We start from the raw sequence: 24508 nt of genomic DNA, 5'->3' as shown, positions 1-24508 counted from the left end.
TGTGTGAGCAACATTTCTGATGAGAATCCACCCATGTTTTTAGTTAAAACGTCATTTGGGCACCTTTAAAGTGTTTTTGTTGTTGTTCTTCCTCATGAGTGAAAGCCCGTCAAATACCCGCACTTACAGTGGTTAAAGATGCTTATTTGAAATGAGAAAATATTTAGAATCAAATTATTAGAGCCAATTTCACACTAAAATCATATACTTTTGAACACTTTGAAACCATATTTCTACTGAATTCTAGGAAGTCACACAAAGAGGAAGTAAATAAAATGCTATTCATGAAAGTGCTGATGTGGGTCATCTGTCTGGAGGCAATCCACCCATCTTCTGTACTGATTCAACCTTTTCATGGTCAGAGATCTTAACTTTGATCCTCATTGTGCCACGCTTTATCAGTTCTGTATTAAAGCCTTCAAAATAAACTCATTTATGTGTTTAAATACTGCAAAGATAACTGATATGAATGTCTTATATTCAGGGGATGCAGTGAATGTATCTGAATCCGTTTCTAATTAGGATCCACTGATAAGTGCACAAATTTTTGAGTTGTAACACTTTTTCTATGGATTGCTTGACTTGTTTTACTACAAGCGCAGCTTCATCCCATGTTGAACAAGCAGCCCATGTAGCAACAAGTTTCAACAGGTTTGATGATACTTCCACTTCTCGCAACAGAGAAAACTCTTTCTAGGTTACTCACTGCACGTTGTGCTGAATTATGTGCATTAAAAGAAAAATCCCCTCCCTTTGGAGTGTACTACTGACATTTCGCAAGTTAATATGACCTTTTGAATGCCCATTCATTACTGTGCATGATGCGGAAATCTATAGACTTAAAGAAATAACCTCCTTCTTTGTTTGCTTTATGGGCATTTTGTAATTCACGAGCACTTATACCCCAAAAACCCCAAACGCATTATTCCTTTTGAATGGTATATTCATTTAAACTTACTAACATGTGCATTATAGTAATTATTAAGCACGTTTGTTGAACATTTTCATCATTTCGACACGTCGCTGTTGTTATTTACACGTTTTCCACATGTAAATCCAGCAGTTTTGACCTCGACCTCATTGATGACACATTATTGCATGGTAGTAGGATTTTGCTGGAACTCAATGATCTTTTCAATAGACATTTAATTCCTGATTTAATTTGCTCGAAAATTCTCCTGTTAAACAGAAAGGTAAGAATTGTGTTGTACATTAGTGTCTTCGGGTCGCACAGTGGTGCAGCGGTTAACGTTTTCACCTCACAGAGAGAAGACTGTGTGTGCATGAGTTTCAAAAACGTGGTTATTTGGCGACCCACAATTGTCTCGAGGCATGAACGTGAATGTGTGTGTTTCTCTGTGTTATAAACAAACACGGAGAAACAGACAACCAATTGAAACAAATCCAACCAGATGTGGGTCTATTTATGGTTGCGTTGTTTTATTCTCCGAGCCCAATGAAACCGCCCGCGCGCGCAGAGCAGGTGGGTGCGTGGGGAGCGTGACGTCAGCGCGCACAGGTAGTCTCGGGGCGTGTCCTCGCGCCTCGAAGGTCGGGTGCTGCGTGTTGTTCAGACTCTAAAGGAGCGGCTCATCTTCGGGAGGAGAAGTTTAACGGAGAAGTGGAGTCCCGGGGCCACGCTGAAGAGCGCAGATATGGATTTAAAAGTGTCGCTGTCGCTTCTGTTAATATCATTCTGCTCGCACGCTGCAGGCATTAATGGTAAGAGTGCTGAAGTTGTGTGTTTGTGTGTGAAGGTTACATGGTTTACATAATGAGACGTTTAAAGTCGCCAAAAAGGTTGGGATTGTCCGCTCATGTTCCTCATTTATCTGTTTTATGCTTCAGGTTCTTAAAACAGTCGTCATGAATGACACATTTCAGGAGGAAAAGTTAATTCGATAATTAATTACAGCGTTTTTCTCTATCCGCGTGGCATGCTGGGAAATGTAGTTTTATTAAAAAGAATGCCAAATTGAGAGTTAGTTTTACATTTAGTGATTCTGAGTTTCTTTGTGGTGTTTGGTCTTCTGTAGATCTGTTGCTCAACGTCTTTGTTCTAAGGAAAAATATAAATAGACACAGAAATATGTTTCAGGTTACTTCTTTTCAACCAACCAGTTCCAACATAATTACAATGATGCTGTGGAATGTTAGGCACGAGCAACTCTAAAATTATTGTTAGGGGAGGACAGAAGGAGAGTCGGAGTAATTTTTGTTTGCTGAAGGATTTAACCAATTGGCAATTTACAATAGCATTTTGTGATCCAACCCTACTCAATGAAACCCAATAAAAATATAGCATAAATACAAATGGCGACAGGAAATAGTTTAAATATATTGATTAATTCGTTTTCAACATATCAGTGAAGTGATAAAATATGTGTTGTTTTTTTTACATGTGAATGTTTCAAAGCTGGCATTACTCAGTTTGGTAATTCGTTTAAAAAATTAAAAAAAACTCTCTAATTTGATGTCTGATATGCAGCCTAAAATCACTTGTTAACTTTCAAACAGATATTTAGTCTATTTTTAAAAAAGGACTAAAGAAACCAGAAAACTGAATTTAGAGAATTATGACTTGTCTAATCAGTTATTTAACTGAATAAATAATACTTTAATGTGTTTTTATATTTAAGGTAAAGGTCGGGGGTTCGTTGGGTTTGTGGACTCTGAAGACCCTAGTCGAGTTACTGTGGATGAAGCAGCCGCACAGACTCTGAAGAGTAACCTGACCACCGTCTTCTTCCCGATCGTCTACGTCATCGTATTCGTGGTGGGACTTCCCACCAACGGCATGGCCATCTGGGTCTTTCTCTTCAGGACCAAGAAGAAGCACCCGTCCTCCATCTACATGGCCAACCTGGCTCTGGCGGATCTCCTTTTTGTCATCTGGCTGCCTCTGAAAATCGCCTACCACGTGGACGGCAACAACTGGACCTATGGCGAGCCCCTGTGCAAAGTCCTGGTGGGCTTCTTCTACGGGAACATGTACTGCTCGGTGCTGTTCATCGCCTGCCTCAGCGTGCAGAGGTACTGGGTGGTGGCTCACCCTCTGTCCCAGCAGAGGAAGAACAACAAGGTCGCCATCGGCGTCTGCGTGGCGGTCTGGGCGTTCATCTGGCTCACCACCACTCCCCTGTACCTGTACAACCACACGGCCAAGCTGAAGGACCCCAACATCACCACCTGCCACGACGTGAACGTCATCCACGACAAGCTCAACCCGTTTCCCTCCGTCCAGTATCCGTACTTTTACTTCATCTTCATGGCGACGGTGGTCTTCCTCGTGCCCTGCGTAGTCATCATCGTGGCCTACATCCTGCTGCTCAGAGTGCTGGGGAACTGCATTGGCGACAGCACGGCGGCGAAGACCCGGCACCGAGCCGTGGTGCTGATCGCGGTCGTCCTGGTGACCTTCCTGGTGTGTTTCGTCCCCAGCAACGTCATGCTGGTGGTGCACTACTCCCTGCTGAAGGACGGCGTGGTAAACAACGGCTACAGCTTCTACACCTCCACGCTGTGCCTGGCCAGCCTCAACAGCATCCTGGACCCGTTCATCTACTACTTTGTGTCGGACGACTTCCGGCAGCACGTGAAGAACACGCTGCTGTGCCGCAGCAGCCGGACAGTGGAGAGGATGAGGGTGTCGTTCAGCTCCATGAAATACTCCCGGAAGAGCAAGTCGTACGTGTCGGACAGCGGGAACACGCAGAGCAGCTCCTGTTAGAGGGAAAAAGACTGAGGAGAAAACCACCGGTTGCTCTCAGACGCACTGATGGCGGCATTGTGGAGACTTTTGGATCCGCAGCCAGTGGAGCAGAGATGACCTTTTTAAAAAAAACAAAAAGTGAAATATGACGAGCAGAGGAGAGAGACGTTGACGCCGCGCAGCTACCGAAGCTTGGTGCTAAAATAAGCACATTGTCTCAAATGTGAAAGAAGGCCTGATGACGACTGACATGAAGCAGCTCTGACTTCACATGTTGCCTGATAAATAAATGTCCTTTTTTTTTTTTTTATTCCGCCAACATTTTCACTTGATCACAGCATTGAAGCTCATTTTAAAGAGACACATCTGCACCACCATAATACCTACTTTAACTTAATAGAGAAATGGCTCAAGAGGATTTTTATTTAATGTTCATTCCTGTTTTTATTTTTAAATGCCTTTTAAATGATCTTGACTTGTGTATCTACTTGTGCAACTTTTATTTTTTTTTTTCCATTTTAAACTCCTTGAGCGTGAACTTTTTTTTGTGTTATTTCTTTAAAGAAAAGGAGCGAGCAGAGGTTTGTAGTGTTAAATAGTTTCATAAAATAAATGATAAAACAAAAGAACGCAGTTTGTGTGAAGCTTCATTTTGGTGTTGCGTCATGTAGGTCACTCGCTGCGTTTTTCAGACGGCGGTGTGGGAGTTCAGCTCTGAAGGACAGTTCAGGAATTTATGGAATGTGGTATTTCGCAACTCGATGTCCGTAAACCTTTTTTTTTTTGTTTGTTTGTTTGAACTGGTGCTTTAATTGTCCGCTGTGGTTAATAATTAAGCTTTTCTCCAGGAAATGGGTAGCGGCAGAGAAGAGTGTCAGAATGAGGGTGGGTGAGTTTCAAGCATGATGGGGCATGCACGTAGGTATGATCTAAATAATGTGTCACCCCCTTGGTTTCAGTGTTGCTTGAAACGAGATTCGGCTGGATCTCTCACTATTTCTGTCACGCATGACAACAGATAAGAATCTATGTAACTGATTTTAGAATTGGGACAAAGTTCATGGCACTTATCAAAAAACGCTTTGAATTAGCCAATGATATAAAACTATAACAACCAGGCAGGACTGAAACACCGCAGTAAAGATAAATGTATGACAATTTGGATTTCTATTGTAAAAATGCATAGATAATTGCTATAAATGCTGAAATATTTAATAGAGGATATGACAAAAGCTCATTCTCTTTTAGTTTTCTGTGACTTTGTAGGGACCAGACCAACACATTGTAGTATTTTAATTAAGTTTTTCCTCATCGTCGATGGAAGAAAAATACAAAATGTTCACATTTAACACATTTTCTACATAATCTAATATTTAAAACTTGAGATTGAAAGTTGAAATTTACCTTCTCAAAACACAAAGATTTGATTCTGATGTTTCAGCAGCAATTGCGGCACTTCCATTTTCCTATCTATCAGGTATCACCTGCTGTTGGCTTCCTGTTCTCAGTAATGTTTGACGTATTGATTGGAAAAAGTACAACTCATAGTAGCTCGGTTTGCAGTAGCAGTCCTGAAAAAATCTGGATAATTTTTTTGACACCCCCGATCTAGAGACTACAGGATAGACATGTCTATCATGATCAAACCCTGATTCCAACTTCCTGTCAACAGGCTTTGCAGTGACTCATCAGGGAAAAGTCTCTCATGAGACAATAGTCAACAATGGTTTTAGTCCATTTGAAGGATTTTCTCTGTCAAGTGAGCGACTTCTGATTTAAGCTACATCCCCTCCCCCAGGAATGTCTTCCTCGCTCTAAAACACCAACTGAGAGCTTCCGGTTTTCAGGTTGTGGCCCAGTTGTTAAAAAGAGGTGAATGATTGTTGCGTAGTGTCATCTTACCTTTTGTCAACACTGTGAATAGAGGCCCTGTTTTTTTTTTTTTTAACCTGCAGCTGAGCCACACCCCGACCGCGTTGTGCTTGCACAGCTTCAATCGGTGAGTTTCAGTGTGTAACCCGGACGACAGAACACGCACACGAATGAAAACATCACGTTATGACTTCATAACCCTCTCCCCCTCATTTCAAGTCAGAATTTATTGGTGAAGATTAACTTTGAAGAAATTATTGACATAAAGATGGACAGAGCTCATCGGGCTGCACTCTGTCGAGAATAACCTCGGGAACAGGACTCGTTGAAGAGAAGAAAGTCATACTCTTAAGGCGATCGCTATAGTGATTCCTGTCACTACAACCAGCAGACCATAAAACATCATGGAAAATGTATTATAAAAGTATTTACTGTGAGAGGGGTGTCCATGCAATTAATATCAATCTTAGATTTTGCATCTCAAGTCAAGTATTAGTTTTTAGTTCAATATAACCATATTTCAGGCGTTTTAAATTAAAAAAAGAATTTCTAATTACTGTCAAGAAGCACTAAATACCGCCTCCTGATATGTGCTGATTAAAGGGTTTTACATGTCAAAGTAAGTTTGTTTTTCCACCGTCTGCAGCCATAACATCAGATTTGTGTAGGTTTATGATGTCTTCGTTTTGTTGTACTTCTGAAGTTGTATTATTATTATTAGGATAAAGAAGTTTGACTAATTTACCTACCAATGTAGCACGATCAGTTTTATTTTGTGTTTTTATTTTAAGTTAAGGCACACAATCACGCATTCCTACGATTACTGATAAACCTGCAACATTTACACACAAGAATTTCACTTTGGATTATATCTCACCATGAAGACACTTAACTGCCTGCGAGTAAACTTATTGCATTCATTCAGAATGTGACAAACATTGATTTTAATTCAATAACACTTCAGATCCGTCAGATTCTGTCACTTCTTGTCTTTGAGCTGCAGGCACATCATGTTTTTGGTAAATAATGGAGTACATGCAGGAATAGCATACTCTTATTGAGCGGGTGCAGTACCCCTTCAAAGGGTTGTTGAAATTGATAAACCACCAAAAGTTCTAACCAATAATCTCCAAATGTATAGAAAAGAAAACTTCCATTAAGTAACTCTCTTGCTGCACATATGCTTTCTTCCTGTCATGGTTTGTGTCGCATATCACCGTGATGAAATATTTAAGGTATGTTCTTTGCACATGTAAGTTGCAACAGTTCTGGAGGAAGTACAAGTCTGACATGTTTGCATGCAAGGTGGTGAAAGTTGTAAGTGGGAGGAATTAATGCAACATTGATGAGTGCAACGAGCTCTTGCATTTTCTTGCACAAGAGAACATTTTCCTTTCACGACCCTGCAATGTGAACTACTGTCCTTTGACTGTAAACACTCCAGCATTACTTCATTATATCCGTGAGTTAAATTACATAATTCAAACATGTGTATAGACTCTAACAATACGCCGCCGTTGGATTATTGAAACAAAGACATACCAGTTGATACACTAGAGTTGTCTCAGTGTTGCTCTGGGGAAAAGCATGACCTGTGGCAACAGTCGCTTCCCCTGTCAGCCAGAAACATGTTGAACCAGTTCTGCATGTCAGAAAAAGAGCGTGACAACACAGAGTCACAGAGAGTAGGAGCCTTAAAAGCAGCACGGCAACACAATGAGTCAATACATGTGTATGTAAATATCCAGAAACATTCATGCAACAGTTACGACTCTTATCAAAGAGGAGTGTATGACTTTTTGTTTCTTCTATCTTTTTGCTTTGTATATATTTAAAACCTTATCGTGTTGGAAAGAAGAGGGACATCTGCTGGTTGGTTTGTTGAAGTGTAAAAAATGCTTTCCAAGATATATTACTCTGCATTTGTTGGTCAATTCTGTTGCTAATGAAACTCATGCATCAATTTTCTGTACCGCTTTTGGACCAATTTGTAAAAGATATGTTTGTTTGTTTTGTTTTTATTACCTTCACTTTTACTTGACTTGATGAGCAAAAGTTGAAAAAACAGCATTGGTAAACACTGCATTCTGAAGCCTTGGTGTTACAAAGACATGAGATTTGGAGGAACGTCTCTCGGAACTCTTCCGGTAAACTCATTTAGTCTCAGAAAGCGCGGGTGATAGATTAGTATTGCAGCCACGCATCACCCTGGGATGCAGCTAAAAGGCCGCTATTCATATACGGGAGTGTGAGGGGGTCAGCACTGAGGAGGGAGGGAAGGGAGAATGTACGTGCCAACGTGTGTGTAATCACATTGACAGATCACGCCATCTACCGTCAACAAATACCCAAGTAAGACTCAGCAAAGAGTAACAGAAGAAACAGCAAATGCGTGTTTTCATCAATTTTATTTTATTTTATTTTTTCACAATCGCTTAAAACGTATGACAATTGTGTGGAAACTGACCTGAGAATGCCACAGAGACACGTAAAAACACATCAATACGATAACATGGATGGACAAATCTCTATGAATAAGAGATAAATGTACATAATACAACAGTATAATCTATACTATCATTGTACTTAAACAAAAAACAAACGAACAAAAAAAAAAGCACAACTTACCAGACAGTCAAGAAATGTTAGACTGATTATCACCTCCTAAACTGTGAAAAATATCCTGATTCTGTTAGAAAGCAGTGGAAAATACCAATATGATGTGAGAATATCAATGTACTGGACGGGAGAAAAAGACTGGGAGATAGAAAGGAGATAAACTGGTCTGCAGGAGAGTTGAGAGAGAGAGAGAGAGAGAGAGAGAGAGAGAGAGAGAGAGAGAGAGAGAGAGAGAGAGAGAGAGAGAGAGAGAGAGAGAGAGAGAGAGAGAGAGAGAGAGAGAGAGAGAGAGAGAGAGAGAGAGAGAGAGAGAGAGAGAGAGAGAGAGAGAGAGAGAGAGAGAGAGAGAGAGAGAGAGAGAGAGAGAGAGAGAGAGAGATAGAGAGAGATTAATTCAAGCTCTTTAGTCCATTCCCGCTTTCATGTGGTCTGGCTCTCCGGCGGCCCCCGTGTGGCTGGAGGGGGTTGGCAGGGTATGCGTGCCCCCCAGCCAGTCCCAGTGAGAGAAGAAGGGGGCAAAGTTGGTTCCGGGGCGCTGGTGGTGGGCGTCGTGCTTCGGCGCGCCTCCCCAAAGGCCGAAGGGCACGAGGTTATGCATGGACCAGGGGAAGTCGTAGCCGCAGTGGTCCTCGGTGGAGACGTACACGTTGAAGACCATGAAGCCCCACGTCGTCAGGCAGTGGCACTGCAGCAGAATGGGGTCCACCGTGGCCCAGAATCCCACACTGAACAGCTCCCAGCCCGACAGGTACTGGGTGACCAGGCTGAACGGCTGGTTGTACTGGTGGTGCACGGCGTGGAAGGTGCGGTACAGCCAGGGGACCCGGTGGTGCAGCAGGTGCCACAGATAATACTGGAAGTCGAACACCACCATGCAGCCGAGGATCCCCAGGAAGAAGCTCCAGAGGGTGGGCGCCTCGCGGGGCAGAGGGGTCGGCGGCCTCCACAGCCACTGGGCCACCGCCGCGGGGGAAATGTACAGCAGGTGGTTGTAGACCGTGACCCCCAACGTGGTCCAGATGTTGGGCCAGGTGACGGGTCTGTCGGGGTGCAGCCGGTAGCGGTTGATGCAGGGCCACGAGGGAGCCAGCAGGTCGAGCCCGGTGTACACGCCAACCAGGACAAAGTAGGTGGTGACCGAGAGGACCACGGGGAAGAGGGGGCTCCTCAGGAAGTCGTGGTGGTTCTGGTGGAGGTAGTCCCAAACGAGCTGCAGGACCAGGTCTCCAGACTGGCCCCCAGTCACGTTGTGCACCTCCGACATCCAGGATAAAGCCTCGGTCCTCAGTAGTCTGCCCGTTCTCATCACCAACTTGGCGTTTTCTTTCCGAAAGAGGGCTGGTCCAAGAGGATTATTCCCTCACCAGCCTCAGGAGAGGATAAAGAGCCTATAAATGAATGGAAGGCTCCAATCAGCTTCCTCGTTTAGGTTCAGTGACGCGCAAATTGTCCGGCGATGCCGTGCCAAATTGAACTGGTGGACTGTCCGAGTCTCTTATGTATATTCAAAGCCCCACCTCCACCCCTCCACCCACCCTCTGCATTTTAAAAGAAGGCACTCTGTAAAGGCCCTTTTTTCATGGGCACAAGGACTGCAGCCAGGACTCAGGAGCCGGGCCACAGCGGCTCTCATTTTTGACCCAGATCATGGAGAGAGAGCTTCCGCTTTACTGCGGATTCCACTGTGTCACATAAAATACAACCAAACATGCCTTTTAGTGGTTAAAGGCAATAAATCACGAGGTTTCTGAATCATGTTGACTTGTATTTCCACCACTGTGTGTTAAGATCAACTTGTTACTACCAGTCCGGTAATAAGACCACTGCAATCATGCTGAATTACCCACATGCACACAGCAGGAGACCGAAACAGTAATTAATCATCGGCGAAGTTGTCAAAACAGAAAGCACTTCCTCTCCGACGCTGGGTAGCCGATTGGCTTCATGCTCAGTTTGAGTTTGTTTACCGGAAGAAAGAAATTCATTGTTTAAAACTGAACTGTGGCAGAAATCACAGCTTTCATCTCTATGGTACCATTCAATAATTCTGCACAGACTGGACCTTTGAATAAATAGCATGTGAACTTGTGAGGTTTACAATCATGCTTTCATACATTTCAAAAGATTTCTTTAATTTCATCACAACATTTTCATCATTATATCAAGAGAATCATTATAATGATTTCTGAAATAACATTCAACTTTCTAAATGGGCCTTAAACATGAGTGTCGGAAAAAAATTGTTAAAAAAAAGAATGACAATAAATATTCCAATGTATCATTTGTGTCATAAACCCAAGTTTAAGTCTTTTTAGAACACACAACTTTTGCATGAAAATAATGAAGCAAAATCAAGCAAAGATCTATTTAAAGATAAAAAAGAAGAAACAGCAAGTGAAGAAATTTGAAACCAGTCAGTTGAATTACAGGGTATAAAAGTGTCTCAGGAGCAAAGGTGGACAACGCTTTTTGTATTTGTTACTAAATCACTGAAATGGACAGATATAAATTATCATCACTTTAAATGTGTACATTTCAGTGAAATACATATAGCTGCTGTAGTTTTGTCTTTTGTTTTGGTTGTTGTTGTTTTTTTTTACATTTTAGGAATGTAACACCTTTAAAAAGAAAAAAAAATTCAGTTTTTTGGGGGGAAAAAATATGTTTTGTAACTTTTAATAATGTATTTATAATTGATTGCACCTAAACAAAGAGGAAATATGTTTTAATGGTTTTATAAACTTGTTCTTGAGATATAAGTTCGACACTCCTCTGCGGCCCTGTATGAAATATCAAATCACGTGCTTATCAGCTCGAAGGTAGTAAAATCAATGAAAGAAACGCAATTACGTAACGACTACTGTTTAATGGGTGAGTACAGTTGCAGAGTAACGACAGTAAAAAGAGGCTGCAGCTTTTTCGTCAACAAGCATTCGGTCATGTGAGCCAGAAAGACCCACAGGTGTAAAAATCAAACGCACCTGGGAAGCGGCTCACGGAGACACGAGCCTGTTCGTAAAATGTTTGTTTTTTTTAATTCTGCATTTAATGGAAAACCTCTACCATCTACTTCACCCGATGTACAGGTGAGTGTTGCCACAGTTCAGCGAAGTTGGATTTATTTGACGATGCCAAAATCAATAATGTGGGTATTTTGTGGCGGTTTGTCTATATTTCGTTTCGAAAAGTTTCGAATGCACTCAATTCTGATTCCCTCCATATGAATATATAGAGTGCTTTGAAGTCATCCAGTATGTATTATATAATATTTGCAAAGCAACATATTTACTGTGTATTATAGAGTAATACTTGCAATATAATTTATTTAGGGGTACTTAAATACTTTAACAAGTCATACACAGTCTTTTAAAGTCAGTTAAGAAACATATAGACACATCAGTTCCATAAATACAGAACTTAAGTGGTTATGTAAATTATTTTTAATTCAAGTACTTGCTTAATTGTGAGTTACTTTCAATGAGGAAACTTTGATTTGTAATCCCATTTAATGGTCAAGTCGTTAACTTATTTGCTCAGTAAATATGACTTATAAGCTGTATTTGGTGCAGGTTTGATGAATTTACATGCAGTCACTTGCACTACTTTTATACTGTGTAAAGCAAAGGGGAAAAGCAACAATACTGATGTTATAGTGAGAAAATGTAAACAGGAAGTGTCATGCACTTTACTAGTTTTCATAAATGTTTGCGGATCTGCACCATTTTCAACTAGTTCTTCCTTTGTTATTTCCGAAGTAATGTATATGTAACACAGTGTTGTCACACACCAGATAAATGACGAGTCTTTACAGTAACTTTATGAGGAGCAGTTAATTTGTTCTGTTTGGGCTGTGATCACCAGCCACGAGAGGGCAGTAAAAATCAAGTTTTGACCAGTGACAGAGGACAGGATGGAATAAAAATAATGAATGACGAGAAGGCTGAATTATTTTATAAACACATTAGAATTTGCTTATTTCAAAAGTAATCTGATGTGTGCTTGTTCAGGGGAAATTTAAAAATGAGAATTAGTTACAGGGGCTCAATGGCAGATTAATCTCAATTTGGAATTCCATTTTTTTAAAAATTTGGATCACGTACAATATGGAAACTTTCCACAATGTGAAAAAGCAGATTTTGATATAACAGTAGTATAGTGTGTCTCTATACTATTCGCTGTGTTGGTGGCAGTGGGAGTAGCACATTTATTAAGACGTGTGAAGAAACAGTGATTCACTGATAACACCCCGTGAAGACGTGTCGAATGCTGCACGCTGTCTGCAGACAGAATAACAACAGCCCTGGGCTTTAATAACCCTCTCTGGGTTTTCACTTCAATATAAAGGACCCATAAGTCACAGAAAAACCAATGCAGTTTAATGCAGAAGATCTAACAAGCTAACTGCTGGCATCCAGAAGTATTCAGTCTTTTGAGGTTTTGAGAATACAGTACAAATATTAGCTTTTATTTTTTAATTTTTTTTTGACAAGACATGACATTTTTGAATCGGCACTGCCACTTGCCATGAAGATGTTAGGGGGGGAAATAAATGAGAAGTGGATCTCGGCATGTCACCACATCGATCATACAGCGACATCAAGAGTGGATGACAAGGTGTGAGACACCCCCCCCCCCCCCCCCCTCATCCCAGAGTACCGAAGGAGAACGTACAGAAACCGCCATTGCAGGACAAAATGCCTTTCAAACATGTGTAGCAAAATGAAGTCATCTTTCTTTGTACTTCAAGAGAAATGTTAACCACTGTATCCTCACTTGCAATATTAACTGTGGGATATTTTCACCAGAAAGTAGATGAATGAATATTGTCAATATTTACTTGCTGCAGTGACGGAGACACTGGTGGGTAAAACAGAAGAGCGAAACCTTACTGCAAAGTCTCAACTTTGCAGTAACTTCTTTTATAGGTGTCTAAAAATGCAAGAACAATAAAACGTATAAAACCACCCAGTAAAAAAAAATGTTAAAAACTGATGACGTGCAAGTGATGCATCACAAAAACTGGAGTTGTACTGAGGAATTGTTGCACTGGGTTTATAATAAATTCCGGATTATTGCACTGTATTATTGCGTCATCCTCAAGACCTGACAGCAGACTTATTTGCAGTTCAAGAGTCTCATGGCCTGAAGAATGACGCTGCTGCAGAGCCTGGTTGTTCTGCACTTCAGGCTGCGGTTCCTCCTGCCAGAGGCCAGCAGACAGAAATGTCTGTGGTGTGGGTGTGTGCAGCCTCTGACTATGCTTTTAGCTTGCGACAGACAGCGTTTGGCATCCATATATATATATATATATATATATATATATATGTGTGTGTGTATGGTGACTCTGTGAAAGAGAGTGTGTTTCTTCAGTAAAACAATAAACCCATTGACATCACCACCACTTTATTACCGTCATTGTCAATATTATTATGAACAAAATTTCCATTTCAGTACTGATGAAATCAGCCTTCCTAGAAACCCAAAGAGCTCCTGACGTCGATACGCGTCTTTAACAATCCGAATTAGGGGCGCGCGATAGCTTATCAGTACTGATAATTATCGGCCCGATATTGGAAAGAAAAAAAAAAATTACTTCACACATATAGGTCAGATTATGACATTTTGTGCCGATAACAAGCTCCGATTGCCCCATGATGCTGCCGCCTGCTGTTGTCGTATGGATTACATCATATCGATGCGCCGCCGTCACCGGTGTGGCCGTTTGTTCTCTGTTTCTGAAAAAGACAATAAATGTTCGGCCGAGAGTCGTGAAGAATCTACCAGTTTCAACACGTCCCACCTACGTCTTTGCCTTTCTTTACCTCAGGTGTGTGTGTGTAAACTATTAAAAATGTTATCGGCGCCATCATCGTTTATGAGAAGCAGGAAGTTATCGGCGTCGTGCATCCTGAATCTGAATTCATTAATTTTGGTATTCAAAATACTACCTTCTTTTTTTTTTTTTTCCTTCAAAATTTGGGGCCACGTTTGTATCTCCCTCGTCTTCTGTGTGGCACCCCCTCTCTCTCTTTCTCTCACTCCCTTGTGATTCACCACTCCAGGCTGTGTGACCGCGTTTGTTCCCACAGTGTGTTGCGGCTCTGGAGAGAGCACGTCCTCAGAGACAGAACCACGTCAGGGCTCATCAACAGGTGCAAGTCCAGCCTCCTCTCAAAACAACCTCCGCCGCCGAGCGAGAGACAGAGACTCCAGTCAGCCTGCCGCCGAACAACGGGGCGGAAAACCCCGGGAGCCGGCGTGAGACACATCAGCAGGGTTTATTCGCAGGCTGACCGCGTGTGTCGGCGAGGAAAAACCCGCCACAGTGGCACGTCTGTGAGAGGAAGTCCAGGACGCTCTGAGCAAACTTCAGAACGCGTCTTTTGCTGCTGCTGTTCCGCAGGTCTAATATGATTTCACCATCATTTGTTCTGCAGCTGATATTAACATACATGTACCGCGATTCCACCATAGCTGGACCGGCTCTAAGCGGTTTTCTTTGGTTTCTCAAAACTTTCAACATTTTTTTTTTTTTTTTTTGAAAGATGTTAAAGCACAACATTCCTGTTGGTCTCATTCCATCTTCCACAATGACAACAGTGATTGACTTTTCACTGCTGTAATGGCAATTTTCGAGACGCAATTACTTTCACTGTAATGATGAGCACTTAATAACTGACATTGTTTTCATGAAGAGCTCAAACAGTACAATTTATTGGTTGAGAGATGATTGACTTTATAATCATTTAATTGTCTTCAGTCTTTTGTTTCGTCTGAATTTGAAATTCTAACTGAACCAAATGTAGACAAGTAAAGCATAATTTGCTTCAGCTTGGCGATGCTTGTTGACATTTGTCATGTTTTATTGACATTTAAAAACAAAAAAAACTGATGGTTAATGTGGTAATTTTGCAGAGAATTGTAGGAGTGTGTGTGTGCGTGTGCAGTCGGAAGCATTGCAAACGTTGTAAAAACGCATGTGAAGAAAAATATTTCAAATGAACCTATTGTTCAGATCAAATGAGTTGTTACACTGAGTGCTAAATGCAATAAAACTATTCCAAATAACAGAAGAGGACAGTGAGTAAAGTCTTTTACAATATCAGTCGTTTTGTATACAGTAACGAGAATAAGCCTGTTTACTGTCTAACAATACAAATGGAGCAATGCAGAAAGTGTGATTAACTCATTAACTGTACCTAAAGTTCCACACAAAATTTTCTGTTTTCTTTCATCTAAATGTTTTAAAAATACACGTCTGCATTTGTAGATTATGTCCACATATGGCTTCTTCTTTGATGCAGCTCTAAATCCGAGTGACTCCTAAAAGGAAGCTCATGCTCAGTAGTCACGGATTGGTAAATCTCTGCACAACTTCACTTCTAAAATCATGTTGCCGTCCTGTGGCCAATCAGCTTCACCCGTTGTCTTCTGTCTCTTTTCAGTTACTTTCTCAAGCTCTTGTTGCTCCTGTTCAAAACTGTGTTGAGATGTGTTGCTTTAATCCATTCATCTTCTACACTGCTTTATCCAACACAGGATACAGCCTCTCATGACACTTTAAAACGTCAGTGAGAAAAACGGGCTTCTTGGCCAATGTGATTCTCTGTCATGTTGCTTTGTATTTCTTCTCGTTGCTTGTCGCGTCGCATCATAACAATTTGATGCAAGCTGCATGCACAACAGAGAAATCATAGCGGTATTGAGATGAAAGTACGACGTGGTATAACTTTGGTTTCAGCACTGTGCTGGTTGCCCTTACAGCAGAGTCAAATCTGTACATTATATCGCAGTCTAAATGCAGACATTTTTCTACTTTTCTTTTTCAAATTAGTACTCGTCCCCCAAGGGGAAGTTGTTGTGCTTCCCTCTAAGGTCTTGGCATTAAAGTTCCCCCGAGATGAGATGTGTTGCAACACGGTGCGACATGAATAAAGTTGGCTTGTTCAGCATAGTGATCTTAATTCTGCCTGTTTTTCCTCTGTATTGCAGGACGACAGTGAGAACACACCGGAAACATTTTGTCTCATCGGCGACCTTGGAAGATTATGCAGCGAGCCCGACGGAACACATGAGGATGTAAAATGATCCTTCACCTGTCAGGTGGGTCAAAGCCGAGCACACTTATGGTCTGTTTCTACATGTATATTCTGTAAAAAATTATGACGATGATATACGGTATTGAAATTATAAGCTTTTGCTGAAATCTAATCTAGTGCTATTGGTATATTATTAAAGGTAGCATGCAGAATAGCAAAACCAAGTTTTTAAGGAGATTGTAGATAAATTATTGTTCAGACGATCTTATGAGAAATTCGGCTTCCATCCGTAATGCTGTTCAGCAGGTTTTTTGTTTTGTTTTGTTTTGCTCACGCTCGTCAATACATCTCACTAAAATCTGCCTCGTTATGTAATAACCTGGCGAAGCAATTCAGGGTTTAAAATCACCTGAAATGAAGTTAATAGAATCACATTGAAATCCAATCACCTCCCCGATTCTGGAAAATGTAGTGTTTTGACAGCGCGACTCCCCAACTCAGCCGTGAGGGGAAACAGTTTCATCACCTTAACAAATGGAAAGTTATATTCTTGGTGGCAGCGCCGACGAGTGGAAGAAAAGTTGCCGGCGCACCTGACAACTAGTGTCCCCGAGGAGCCGTCTTTGGGGGCCGAGGGCTGGATGGAGTGTTATTCTCCTCTGTCAGTTATGACACAGCGACAGAAGGGGGTGCAGTCGCGTGTGGCACGGAATGACAAAGGATGAAAGCTGCGGCTGCTAAAAACAAACGACAACAAAAAAAAGGCACTGACAAGGTGAAGGTTTTGAAATCACAAGGTGAAACTGAAAAAAATGGCAACAAAAACAGCAAAGCAAGATAAGTATTAGTTTTTTTTTTTGGGTAACATGGATGGCAGCGTGCGGGTGCAAACGGTTTACTTTGGGATGGCATCAGGACACATGATGCCAGTGGCCTCAAACTCCTGGCCCCTAGTTTTGTGATTAACTTCATGTCAAATTTGTAAGCTGATGCAATTTGAAGCCTGTTTTATTTAGTTTATCCCCCAAATCATGTCAAACATTATTTGTACAGCCTGTCTGAATAAATACAACTGATTATATGCAAAAAGAAGCAGCAGCAAAAAAAAAAAAATCAAACCTATGGTGTTCTTCTGGCCAGACGCCTGGTACATCAGGTGTCTGGCCAGAAGAACACCACATAGAACACCACAAAATAAAAGGTTGTTTTAGTTTTATGTCAACAAGTTAATTTAATTACTTCAATCAGGTATTTAAGTATGCCACGAAATGTGTGCACCCAATCATAGATTAGGAACACAATTTGAGAAATTAATGGTTTCTTTCTTTATATATATATAACATTAATACGACTTTGACATGTACTACTAAAGTTTGCATTATTGCAGAAGAGCAGTGCTTTTCCCTCACAAGTTTGTCAGACTTCTGTTTTAGTTTTCTGAGAAATATATTTGTGAAATTTTGGGTTACATTCTGCTGTTTTGTTTTTGGTTCAAATGTCCTTGCGCTGTCAGTCAATACAGTAGTAAGGAAGGCTTTCTTGTAGCAGCATTCTGTTGTCATACAGCCCCATCTAGTGGCTCCAGGTGGTAACTAAATGGTCGAATAGTCCAGAAAATATGGTAGTCGAATATAAAGGATTGGTCAGTAACATCGTGGCATCAGATGAATTCAGAGTTCACTATATCGGGACCTTTTCATGTTTGTGTCTTCTCCACATTTATCTGTGTGCTTGTAAATATGTTATTTAACATTTTCAGATGAAAAGTACACACCTTTATTGTATTTTAGCGTGTCCATTTATGCTACAACAGTGTTCAGAGACACTGAAAAGTCAACTTTTTAAAAACAGCCTCCATGGTGGAATTTTTCGACAATGCTCCAACTCGATGGGGGGGAAATTTAACTTTCTGAAAATAATAATAATAATAATAATTATATTAATAATGCATTTGTTTTATATAGCGCTTTTCTAGGCACTCAAAGACACTTTACATTGCATTATTCATTTATTCCATACTGGATGTTGGTAAACTACATCTGTAGCCACAGCTGCCCTGGGGCAGACTGACGGCAGCGAGACCGCCATTTTGCACCATCGGCCCCTCCGACCACCACCAACCATTCACTCTCACACTGCATTCAATGTCTTGCCCAAGGACACTTCGGCATGTGGGCAGGCAAAGATGGGATCAAACCTGCAACCTCCCGATTGGGAGACGACCGCTCTCCCAACCGAGCCATACGAAATGGTTCAAAAACTCTTAATTGATCAATTAGCTCTGTGATGGACCTTTTTCATGACTTTTTTTTTTCCTTTGTCATTGCAAAAGTCTTCAATGGTATTTTACAAGTGGTGTCTTCATATTAACTCATAATGAACAAAAATTACACAAGATTGATAATTGCAGTGGAAGCGGTTTACACGACCGTGTTCACATCACCGTGTCATCATCAGTGTTACTTCCTCATGAGCCACAAACTAAACTCCCCCCGGAGTCGCACGAAACGTCACGCCACTGTTGACATTGTGATGGGTTGTTTTGGAAAATCTCGTAAAAAAAATTAAATTAAAATTTACCTTCAAAGTTTGGAAAATCTCGAAATATATTGCAGTGAAATGTTTCTGAAATGTTGACTTTATTAAAATATCCAGTGACAATTGCAGGATGACGGTGCTGGTTGATGAAACTTGGCAGCAGGATTCATGCGGAGGAAAGTAAATCTTGGAGCCTTTTAATCAGCGAACACAGACACATGTTTATATCTTTATGTTATCTTTTGTTTAGATGGAGTCAGCAGCTCAAATGTCGGTTGTGGGTAAATCTGTTATGAGCCTGTGGATTTTCAAGAAGTATCCAAAAACTGCCTCAAAATGTGAGTAAAAATCAATTAACATAATTTATTGGACAAAATAAGTATTAGAAAAATGGGTGCAAAGTTGTCCAGAGGGAAAATAAAAAAGTCAATTAAAATGTTTAAAAAAAATTCTTCTGAAGATATCATTTTAAGTTCAATTATACAAAATAGCTGATAAATTAAGCACAAAATACTATATGAATTAAAATAATTGTGAAATGATAATCGGCCAGGCAAAAAAAAAACTTTTAGTGAATTAAAGTGTTAAAGGACAGTAAATATGTGATGAATTAAGATGAAAAAAAAGAAGAATCACTGATCAAAACGGAATGAAATATCTAGAAGAAAAAATCCTTACAAATGTTAAGAAGGGCAAGAAAGCAGTAAGATACTAAAAATATCTAAATCCCAATAAACCACTGCACCCTTTTCAACCCAAGTCAATGAGGCCCGGTCTAGGGTTTTCATGTACAAATAGTAAAACTTTAAAATACTGTCTAAGTTTCAAAACAAGTAAATCAACTTCTGTTGATGCAACAACAAAGAATCGCCTGACATAAAACCCGGTCTTGTACTTTTTTAGAATGAAATCCATCTCATCGGGTCTTTATACTGTCGTCCCTCCTGGTGAAGCGTTGAACGCTGCATTAAGTGTTACAGACACGGGAAAGCCCAGGAGGGCATGGCGGGTGACACTGGCGCCTGTTTTGTTTTTCACTTAACCACGCTGATTAAAGCCAGGAGAGGAAGAGCGTTACCATGGCCGTCTCACCTGTGGAATTAATTATCGCCGCCTAAGATAGAGGATGGCCCACTTCACCTACTCCCCATTTCCTCATAAACAAGCGGAGCGGCAGCGTCTCTCGTCACACCTGTGCGGGACCCATTATCCGGTAAGAGGACTTCCTTTCACAGACGCATAATTGCCCCGTCGATTTTCTCTCATGTACGCGAGAACCATCTTTCCGGGAGGGGTAGGGTAATGGAGCACGCGGGTCATTTTTGCTTTTCCAGGAAAGACCGCGCGGAGTTCCTCATCCTCCCAGCAGAATGCCGAGCCAGCTCGAGGGCGCCATGGACGCGCTGATCACGGTTTTCTACAACTACTCCGGGAACGACGGCGACAAATACAAGCTCAACAAAGGCGAGCTGAAGCAGCTCCTGAACAGCGAGCTCACCGACTTCCTCACGGTAAACCCACACACACATTTTACGTGTGCGCCCAAGTTTGAGACTTTGACATTTCTGCGAATCGGGTTTTTCTCTTTCTTTTTTCTTTTTTTTTTTTCCAGTTGCGTTTTTCGCCTGAAGGTCACATTACATGGAGCCGTTTTCAGTTCCCGTGATTTAGCGCGGTCGTCCTTGTTGGAGGATACCGTCGCCTCATTGATTGCTATCCTGCTGTCAAGGAGTGTAAACTGCCGGCGGCTCTCGCGTCGTGCCACCGCAGGAAATAAAGAAGGTGGAGGAGGAGACAGATAAGGTCGTTTAAGATACGTCCCGGCCCCCTGAGTCACTGAGATAGCGGCGTGTAGGTGAGAGCCTGCCGGTTTTTAACAAAAGGCTTATAGATATCCTTCTCCCCTTTTCTTGTCCTCCTCCGTTCAGGAAAAGGGAAGCCTCAGGTGCTCACACATCATCATCATCATTATCATTATCATCATCTTCGGTGGCCCATATCACCTCCAAATATAGACATCCTCATGATGTCACCGCCTCCCCGTGGGCTGCAGTCACCTCTGAGAATAGAAGCTCGCTCTGGGTTTCCACCAACAGGGAACTTCGACACTTGATAACCAAGCTGTTAACTTTATCTTTATCTTGGCCTTTAACTCTAATCAATGACTTCAGTACATTGTTTTTATATCAGGGGATGTAAAAACCCATATGAGCACGTCACACGTCATGGACTCATCGATATCAGGAGAAGTGTCGAACAGAAAACGTCTTTATTGGTGGATGTCTTTATACACACAGAGTGAGATATCGAGTAAAGGTCATGAATCAAATCATTTTTCTTTTTTCACTTATACAATTTACATTTTTCTCTCTGTACCTGTGTATTATATTAGAATCTTATCTGTTCATGTTTGTCGACTGAAAAATGACGCAGTGCTTCATTTGTGGTCAGACAAAGTTGCATTACAAAACATATATCCATGCACGCGGTGATTGTTTTTTTTTTGTTTTTTTGTTTTTTTTAAATTCCTAACCTTTGGTGAAATGTTGATTCTTAATGACTGCCACCTCAAGAAAGATCGGCGCTGCCTCGGGGGGCAGAGGGTGGAAAGGAAAGCTGTGTCTTTTCAGAGCAATAAATGTCGTGAGTGATCAGCGGCGGCTCACGGGTCATTTAGCAGCAACATCACTCTGCTTTCCGCCCGGCTCCGCTGGCAGAATCCCCCTTCAGTCCTGCAATCAGCCTCAAATATAGATTTTTCACATGCAGTGAGTGTTGAAGGTCTTTTTAATTGGCTGAACATGACGCCTGCTTTACTCCCCTATATCTATCTATATATGTATATGTGTGTGTGTGTGTGTCTGTATGAATGTCCACTTTTGTCATTTTTTCCCCCTGTTTCAGTCTCAGAAAGATCCGATGCTTGTGGAGAAAATCATGAACGACCTGGACTCGAACAAAGACAACGAGGTGGACTTCAACGAGTTTGTGGTGCTGGTGGCCGCCCTCACCGTCGCCTGCAACGACTTCTTCCAGGAGCAGCAGAAGAAGAAAGCCAAGTAGATGTGTGGACAGAGAAATCCTCTCCAGTTTGATCCATTTCCCCTTAGCCGAACAATTTGTAATCTTCTGAGCTGCAGGCTAGAGAAAGTAATACTCAAAAGTTGACACGTGTTTTGTTACAGATTTTACAGCCTGGAGCTGTTAAACAGTCACCTGATCTCACTTAAATTACGCCGATTTTCATGTTGGCTCTGGCGTGCGGCCCTTTGAATTATGTACATTTCAGTTTTAACTCCACTTTAGCTACTAATTTGTGTGTTGTTTGACATTTCCCTCTGAGGGCAGTTTTAGCGAGACACATGCGCCATCTAAGAAAGCATGTCTTCATAGTTTTCACTTGTAGTCCCTACTGGGGCTCTCGTTCGCTTTTTAAAATGTCAGATGGTTAATGTGTAATATTTTCCTCATGGTGCATTTAGTGGGGAACATTTCCGTCCCTTGTCAGTTTTGCAGTCAATCTCTGATCCCCCAAGGCAAACTGTTTGTTTTTTTCCCCCCCCTCATGCTCGAGCGAAGTTGGAGTCATGGAAAAGCGCGCCGGATCACAGTAAATATGTGTAAAGTGTTTATGTCGGGGGTTCCACTGTAAACAGCCTGTACCGTGTCGTGTTTTTTTTTCGTGTGTGTCGTGCATGTATGTTCCTCCCTGTGACTCATCTGGAAACCTTTTTAAATTCACGCCTTTAGCTTTTAGTATTGATTTTAAAGTTACAACTTGTGAAGGCTCAGGGGAGTAAAATGTAAAAATAAAATGCAGTAGATAAAAAGCACTGCATCTTCTGGTACCAAAAAAATTGACATTTTGTTGTTATTTATGAGGAAAATGCACTTTTACAAAAAAAACATACTGCATTAAAATATTAGTTTTAAGGTATTTTTCAGGTTGAACACTTTGTATTATGGAATATCATAATGAAGCATTACATCAAAATGGTGCAACGCAAGATCTGTTTCCAATAAGGTTTGTGGAAGGAAGTAGCTTCAGGAGGTGAATATTAAACCAGGATATACCATGTTGGGACTTTAAACGCTGCCCTCCGTAAAACGGCACTGTGAAAAAGCCTTGTACTTCTGCAGCATTTAAAGTCCAATATGGATTTTGAACATAGGGATTAAAGTCTTCCAATGGCTCTGAGTATACATAATACAAACATAATATATAATCCAATTTTTTCAGAGCAAGGCTTTTAGTCGTAAATGTTTTGACAATGAAATTGGTCTCCAGGAACTCCCCTAAAATACATAAACAAAATACGCTCCAGCAACTTTATCAATGTAAAGCTAAAGTGTTTCCTCTTTGGTCTCTAAAGTGGCAGAGTTGAAATCTTCACTAAACTTTTTTTTTTTTTTTAAGAGAGAAATTGAGACAGGAAGTTTAGCCAAACCACATTTTCAAGATCCACAAGTAAAATTGTAAAATCATGACCATGATCACGAGACATAAAGTTTTTATTGACCAAATAAACTGATCATGCACTTTTTTTCCCCTCTGAAGGCCTTTGTGATGGTGCCTCAATAGAAATGCTTAAGTCAAATCCAGTGACCTTGGTTTTTTTTAAAAACACAAGTTCTTCCAATTGAGCCAAGTGACTTTTCTCAGTTCGGAATGTGTGAATGTGTGTCACTTCGTCTCACAAGGCCAGCGTGGCTGTGCTTTTGGGAAATGACGGTGTGTGCTGTCTGGGTGACGCACGGCGATCCCCGAGACTCGAGGCCACCTGGGTCCCACAGCATCAGCCAACATGCCCTCTCGCACACGGCCACGTCTGCCCCTCCAGCAGAAATGCACATATTCAAAGCTTCGAGGAGGACGGGCATGTCGACTGAAGCCGAACGTTCGATGGGTTTTCCTCTCCGTGCCCGTTTCCCAAAAACACCACAGCAGACAGTTGATTTGCATGGAGGAAAATCACGGAAACTCAAATGTAGTGGCAAGTGGTGCTTTTATGCGAGCAGATGGTGCTCTGCACAAACCATTACAATGCAATTTGCGTGTGATTGGCTGTAATCGAGCAGCATAATCACCTCATCTCCCGTGGTAAGCTGACATGCAGTAATTATTTATTTTTTTTGGTTCAATTTTTTAAAAGGTTGCAATCAATCCCAAGTGTCATTTGATGATCTTGACATGTGGATATTTATATTCTCACGTTTGTGATTGGCTTCCACACACACTTTGAAAAAAAAAATAAAAAATGTTCCCACTGATTGTTTCTTTATTTCCTGCGGATGTCATGTTCAGGAACCAAGTTTTCGGCGGCCGGAAAACTTTTCCCCACAGATCATTAGCATTGAGTCACCAGTCGTGACCAGCTCGTTGCTTCTCCTGTTGGTACAGTCATGAAATCCGGGTAGTGTGGAGGAAAGAATTGCCCTAATGAGGCATAGCAATCAATACGACTGGAGTTCCTGTGACTACAGATGATGAGTGGCTGGTAGATTTACAGCCAACTGGCGTAATCAGCCGGAGGTGGGGGGAGAGGGGGGGGGGGGGGGGGGGGGGGTTCAGGACAGGCAAAATGGACAAATTAAAAACTATTTAAACATCTTGCATCAGGTTGGTTAGATTAAGGCACATTTATGCACATGGCGAGGTTAAACTAACACACTAAAAAACACCGAAGCAAACACTCAACTTCAACATACTTTTATAAAAAATACCTTG

The 24508-nt window shown here is 41.4% G+C and overlaps 3 protein-coding genes across 3 annotated transcripts; 2 read left to right on the top strand and 1 right to left on the bottom strand.

The window, feature by feature from the left end:
* Positions 1 to 1595: 1595 nt before the first annotated feature.
* f2rl1.2 (coagulation factor II (thrombin) receptor-like 1, tandem duplicate 2) lies at positions 1596 to 4294 on the top strand. Its single transcript, XM_080510157.1, has 2 exons — positions 1596 to 1722; positions 2640 to 4294. Exons 1-2 carry the CDS (start codon positions 1656 to 1658, stop codon positions 3728 to 3730), a joined length of 1158 nt encoding a protein of 385 aa, XP_080366283.1. The 5' UTR covers positions 1596 to 1655; the 3' UTR covers positions 3731 to 4294.
* Positions 4295 to 8606: 4312 nt separating this feature from the next.
* On the bottom strand, positions 8607 to 9509 carry ch25hl2 (cholesterol 25-hydroxylase like 2; the record flags this gene model as incomplete). Its single annotated transcript, XM_080509888.1, has 1 exon — positions 8607 to 9509. One exon carries the CDS (start codon positions 9507 to 9509, stop codon positions 8607 to 8609), a length of 903 nt encoding a protein of 300 aa, XP_080366014.1.
* A 10641-nt stretch (positions 9510 to 20150) lies between these two features.
* On the top strand, positions 20151 to 21843 carry s100z (S100 calcium binding protein Z; the record flags this gene model as incomplete). Its single annotated transcript, XM_080509809.1, has 2 exons — positions 20151 to 20291; positions 21685 to 21843. The coding sequence occupies 2 exons, from the start codon at positions 20151 to 20153 to the stop codon at positions 21841 to 21843; spliced, it is 300 nt and encodes a 99-aa protein (XP_080365935.1).
* Between the last annotated feature and the right edge of the window lie 2665 nt (positions 21844 to 24508).

Source organism: Blennius ocellaris (assembly GCF_963422515.1).
Source record: "Blennius ocellaris genome assembly, chromosome: 15".
Taxonomy (NCBI): Eukaryota; Metazoa; Chordata; class Actinopteri; order Blenniiformes; family Blenniidae; genus Blennius; species Blennius ocellaris.
Note: the sequence above shows the minus strand (reverse complement) of the source record. Positions and strands in the feature narration are given on the sequence as shown.

Coding starts and splice junctions, on each gene's coding strand:
- f2rl1.2 (XM_080510157.1), top strand. CDS start 1,656: ATGGATTTAAAAGTGTCGCTGTCGCTTCTGTTAATATCATTCTGCTCG. Junction 1,723..2,639: donor GCACGCTGCAGGCATTAATG/GTAAGAGTGCTG, acceptor TTTATATTTAAG/GTAAAGGTCGGGGGTTCGTT.